This window comes from Nanorana parkeri, unplaced genomic scaffold (genome assembly GCF_000935625.1).
Source record: "Nanorana parkeri isolate BGI_ZX_2015 unplaced genomic scaffold, ASM93562v1 scaffold6, whole genome shotgun sequence".
NCBI lineage: Eukaryota > Metazoa > Chordata > Amphibia > Anura > Dicroglossidae > Nanorana > Nanorana parkeri.
Genome location: NW_017306274.1, coordinates 3,521,642 through 3,527,610, shown reverse-complemented (window position 1 = coordinate 3,527,610; position 5,969 = coordinate 3,521,642). Strand labels below are relative to the sequence as shown.

The 5,969-nt window shown below is 47.5% G+C and overlaps 1 protein-coding gene across 1 annotated transcript in view; it reads left to right on the top strand.

The window, feature by feature from the left end:
* The first annotated feature begins 361 nt into the window (after nt 1-361).
* The window catches only part of LOC108784339 (protein crumbs homolog 1-like), a 7,191-nt gene continuing 1,583 nt past the window's right edge, over nt 362-5,969 (top strand). The window contains exons 1-5 of the mRNA XM_018553118.1: nt 362-431; nt 1,574-1,740; nt 2,721-2,979; nt 4,355-4,535; nt 5,289-5,527. Coding sequence (XP_018408620.1) covers nt 1,663-1,740; nt 2,721-2,979; nt 4,355-4,535; nt 5,289-5,527 — 757 coding nt within the window. The 5' untranslated portion in view covers nt 362-431; nt 1,574-1,662. The remainder of the gene's footprint in view (nt 432-1,573; nt 1,741-2,720; nt 2,980-4,354; nt 4,536-5,288; nt 5,528-5,969) is intronic.

Sequence of the window (5,969 nt, the reverse complement as noted above, 5' to 3'; positions counted from 1 at the left end):
TTGTAATTATAAATACCTGTACATGGGAGGCGGCCATATTTCCTCCTTACATATGCAGGGTCGGCTTCCTCCTTTGCAGTTTTACACAATGGATGTGCTGAAGAAGAAGTGCTGGAACTACCCTTTGACTTCTGAAATGTTCAACAGAAATAAACCAAAATATTATTTTATTAAGATATTAAATCTCTCTTGTAAATGTTTGTTCCTTATTTATTTATTTTTTGGTTCTTTTTTTCTTACATGGCTAACAACCAAGATATACGACCTTGGCGCCCAGTTGGAATCCATTAACAGTTCTGCGGGTTGCGCACTCTGCGATGTCATCGCCTCCCATTCTGTAGCTTGTGAGACTCTGACACAGTGTAGCGGAGACACCACCACCACCAACTGTGGCTGCCTTCCTGGTGACAGTAGACATGAATGTGAACGAGGTATTGTGTCATGGTAACATGTCCTAGATATGACTATACACGGGCAGAGTATCAGCAGAGAAAGGTTGTGTTCGATATGTTCTGCCAATAGGAAGAAAGACTACAGTCTGATGGCTAGCCTCCCGGTATATGGAGCAGCCAGGGTGGACAATGTGATTGTTGTTTCTGTTGTGTCCAGTGTCATAGGAGGGATTGCTGTTAGGATGGCAGAGCGGTGAGGGGGATGGGAATCTATACAATTCAGCCAAAAGAGTATTTATAGTTATATATTTCTAAAGAGGGTCAACTCCATATTAATGCCCAATTGTGTGCCTCAGGTTGTTGCCCAGGTTTACACACATGGTAGTTGCCAATACACAAAAACACCTATTTCATATATGGCCAAACACCTGACCATCATACCTACCGGTATGACCTAAAGTATGTGGACACCCCTCCAAATTATTGACTTCAGATGGTTCCAGTGAAGGGTACTTTTGAAATACTACAGAGACATTATAGACAATTGGGCTCTTCCAATCTTGTGGAAACAAGTCCCATTTGTGTTCCCCAGTGCACGAAGCCAACTCCATAAAGACATGGCTTGATGAGTTTGGTGTGAAGGACCTCAAGTGCCCTGCACAGAACCCTGATCTCAATTCTACTGAACTCCTTTGGGATGAATTAAATGCGGATTGTGAGCCCAGTCTTCTTGTCCAAGCTGTTATAGCTGCAAAGGGAAAAGGGTAACTCAATATCAATGCCAATAGTTTTTGAATGGGGGGCCCAACAAGCTCATACTGTATAGCAGGGGTAGCCAAACTGTGGCCCTCCAGCTGTGATGAAACTACCAGACCCATTAGGCATTGCAAGTCTCTGACAGCCATAGGCATGGCCTACTGAGGCAGATGCATGATAGTATTTGTAGTTTCCCTACAGCTGGAGGGCCGCAGTTTGACTACCCCTAGTGATGTGGGCCAAACTTTAGAGTATAATACAGATGTTGCAACAGATAAGACTTGTATTGCGTCTTACTTTTATTGACTTAGTAAATCTCCCCACTGTCCCCCTATCTTATACTGTAGCTTCCTGTTGTGTTTCCCTCCTGCATATTATTTTAATGAGTACTTATTTTCTTCATTAATATTTACTATATCCTGCAGATGATACAGAGCACCTCTTCCAGCCTGGCGGCTTCATAGAATACAGGTTTACTCACGCGTTTCATCCACAACGGACACATTTCCTGGCAATGGTGAGGACGCGTCAGTCTCACAGCACAATCCTCAGCCTGTTCTCCAGTGACAGGACCGAGTACATCTTTCTGCAGGTAACTGGGAGATGAAGACTATCCCGATAGTAGTTCTGTTGTCCAATTGCATAGATATCCTTGTCATCCATTTCCAGAGATAGGGCAAGGACTAGCAGTCTGTCAAATCAGGCATCTGCTAGAAGGGCTGTTGGATGTTCCTAGAGAGATGGTCCCAATACTATACCCAGAGTCCACTAATAATAACTTTAGCTCCACACTTAGAAAATGGTGGCACACATCAACATGGGGAAGGGGGGAGGGGCTCTGTACTTTAGCCTTGCAGCTCCGATTGGTCCTGGGTTTTTGACATTTGTACCTGGAAGTTTTTGTACCTTCCTTAGAATTCAAACTGTTTTGCAATGTTTCAGTGTTCAGTGCATGTTGTGCCCAGCATGGAGGACCGAGGAAAGAGTGCAGGGCGTCATGGCTCCGCCCACGAGGAAGACACCCTGCACGCCCAGTGTATTGATGCAGAGGGTGACAATGATGTCATCTCATCAGCGCCACCATCTCTGCTCACTGCCAGGGGAGGATCAAAGGGGACCAAGAGCATCACGTGATTTGCCACAAGACATCCGAAAATAAAATTAGAGGACGAAAAAGCACAACATACTGCTGGGGGGCCATAAGGGGAAGGAAGGGGTCCTCGGGTGGGGGGAGCAATCTGTCATAGAGCTGGGCAATTTAAACTTAGCATATGATGCAAAACCACATTACCTTCACTGAAAACCACATGGCAGAGCCAGAGCTATATAAGCTGATATTTTATTCAGACCTTGACTTGTAAAAGTCATACTTGGCCCCAGTGTAGCGCTGCCAGATCATTTCACATTTCACTTCCTTGCAACCGTGGTAAAAGTACTGAGTTTGTGTACAATGGCAGCTGCCGAGATTGCACTTTGACTAAATGCTGGCCACGGCGCCGCCTGTTTCCTCCACCTGTTGGCAGAGATATGACAGTTTCTGATGGGAAAATGTTTTTGCCTCCTTCCTGATAGGTGGTAGATGGCATCCTCACGGCTTCGTATAATATCGGTGACGGTAACTACGTAGTGAGACTCGCCGGTCACAGACTGGATTCTGGGGAGTGGTGTGAAGTCGGTTTGGAGAGGCTTCAGAACGAATTCACTCTGCGTTTGAGCAGCGGAGCGGAGCATGGCGAGGTCACAGTGGCGCATGGCACGTACAAGGAAATTAGAGTGGATCCAAGCAGTGTTTTTCTGGGGAGCGGCAAGGTGGAAGAGCCAAGCTTCCAAGGTACGATGCACACTCAACCCAAACCACCTTCTATATTAAGTGGCTGGGGTGTACTTATATACAGTATACACTTTATAACTGAACTCCAGGGAAACAGATAAACACATAGATTAAATATATATAAAGTCGTTTTACCTCCTAAAGGACTTGTATTTATATCCATCCAGTTCTCTGCAACACAGCACTGTCACATTAATCAGGGCAAGAGGCCAGACTTTTCTCTCTAACACTTTCAAGTCTTGTTCCTGCTCTAGCCTGTGGCTGGAGAGTGAAAGGAGAAGCAGCGGACTGATGAGCTCATTTCTCTGTCACTCTTCTGCAAGTGTCTTGTAAATGAACACTGCAGAACAGCTGATTGGCATCTTGTGCTGATTCTTCCTCTCCCAGCCCGAGCTCTGTTGTACAGAGACTGCAAGTGGTTGATATCGAGTCACATTCAGGTACTGCTCCAGAACTCAGGTGGCTCCAGAATCCGGCTCTGGAGTTGGGGAAGTCCGTTCTCAGGGCAGCCATCAGAAATTTTGGGGCCCCTTACACGGCTTTAGGCCGGGCCCCCCCCCCCGCGCCGCTGGACGCAGGGATTAGTGACGCGCTGGACGCACGGCTTAGTGACGTGCTGGGCGCAGGGCTTAGTGTGACACGCTGGACACAGGACCCACCTGAGAGTGACCCTGCAGAGCCCACCATAGATGCTGCACAGCCCATCTGAGACTGTCTATGGTGGGCTCTGAAGGGGTCTCAGGTGGGCTGGTCAGGGCTGCATCCCTCCCCTCCCTTCTTTCTTTTCTTCCTTCCTAGCTCCTCTTACCTGCACACATGGCCTTGTCTGCCGCCGGACCGGCCAGAAGTGACGTCACTTCCTTCCGGCCAGTCCGACATCAGACGAGCAGCGTCGCTGATGGGGCCCTAGCTTGTCTCAAAGCCGCTGGAGCGGCAATGCTGGGGCCCTGTGCTGCTAGGGCCAGGCCTCCGCCTCCTCGCCCTTCACCGTTGGCCCATAGTCCTATAAGGGACCAGGACGGGCCCCCCAGGCTGCCCGGGCCCCTTACATGAGTATGGGCCGTACCCCGCCCCCCCCACCCCCCCGGTGGCTGCCCTGTCCGTTCTTCCCATATTTTAGAAGATTCTCATGATGGACTTCAGCCTGTTGGGTTGGGGAGGAGTCCTGGGAACACCAGTGGATGGGATTTACTTGTCAGAGAACTCTAGACTTCCAAAAAATATCCTGGCGTTTCGGGTGATTTGGCTGCCCTCAGCATTGTATCAGCCTGTTGGAGGGTTTGTTCATATGTTCAGATACACTTTAGGACGTCTGGCTTGCTTTAGTCTAAATCGATAGGGAAAATAAATTGTTCATTTTAATAAATGTCAATAGGCTGCATGAAGGACATAAGACTGAATAGCTACAGACTGCCGATGGAAAACCAGTCCAGCTCTCCGGTAACAATGATTGAGAAGCAAGGAGTGACTAGAGGATGTACCTCTGATGTCTGCAGGAGCAGTCCCTGTAGCCGGGGCTTCATCTGCACTGATATGTGGATGCTACATGAATGCCGGTAAGACTTTCTTCTACAAATGCCTGCAACTGCAGTGTGTGCTTTATTGGCTTCCTGTGTTGTGGATGGGTGCATTTTACAGTGCACCTCTCAGACAAGTGAAATGGAAGCTGACTCTTCTCTTAAATGTGCAAAGTCTTTTTATGCTTCGCTATCAGGGAATCTGAGTGGAACAAAAGAGCAAGGTTAGTAACTGCACTGACATACAGTTGGGTGTGTGTGCCCTTTGGATCAGCAGTGCTCACACTGCATTAATATACTGCTGGGTGTGCCTTTTGGATCAGTGGTGTTTGTGCTCTACTGCCTTACAGTTGGGTGTGCCTTTTGGAACATCAAAACAGAAGTTCTGCCCAGCATGAGAACAGATACAGATTTAAAAGGAAGAGCAGCAAAGAGAAGGGAAACAACCATGGATTACAGTAAGGCGCACATTACAGTATTGTTTTATGTTAAAAAAATCTGAGGGTTTAATGTCACTTTAACTGACATACAGTTGGGTGTGCCCTTTGGATCAGTGGTGCTCCTACTGGGCAGCTGCTTATCAGCTTGCAACAGGAAGTGCTGTTACTGGCAGGATCTCCAAGTAATATAGTTTGCAACAGATTCACACAAAAAAATATGGTAGAAAACTATTTACTGTAGATAGGTGATAAATAGATTTTGGGTTCATAGATTTGAAACCTCTGCTGGAACTGGAGCTGGGCTTTGCCGACACACATGCTAACCTCTTTTTTCCTGCTCTGTGTTATGTAGCTGCCCCCCAGGGTACTTGTTGATGGAAAACATCACAGGCCAGTGGTGCCTGTATACCGTGTGCGCACAAAGCCCGTGCAAATATGGCACCTGCATACCACGATCGGACGCCGAGTTCTCCTGCCTCTGCGCGCAGGGATTCGCTGGCAGCAATTGCGATGTCATCCATTACACCCTGGATCCGGGATCCACGCTCAGCACGTTCCTCATCACCTGCATCGGCTCCACTGCCCTGATCGGTAATATTTAACATGTGCACAAATGTTTATTTCTCTGGCTACATAGTAACAAAACATAGATTATATCATTTATATCATGCAGAATGTAATGGGAGGAGCTGGGAACACATAAAGGTGGGCAGGAGCATTCAAAGCTGCCAGGTGGACAGGGGTCAGGAGTTATGGCTGAGGGATCTCACTCTTGGAGCATCCGAGGCATATAGGAAGTCAGGGGCTGACACAGACCATTGGGCTCTACACATAACTAAAATATCACTCATGGGTGGATGTGTCCTTTAATTAATGAAAGCTTGTTGGTTATTACAAAATGCGGTCTATATTTTTTCTTTTCCTCCAGTATTTATTCATATTTATTGCTAGCCTGCAGTTGTATTCAAAACATAATTGTGGTTCTGAATGCCCCCCCCCCCCCCCACCCCCCTCCTTTCCCTCTCCCCCCAGA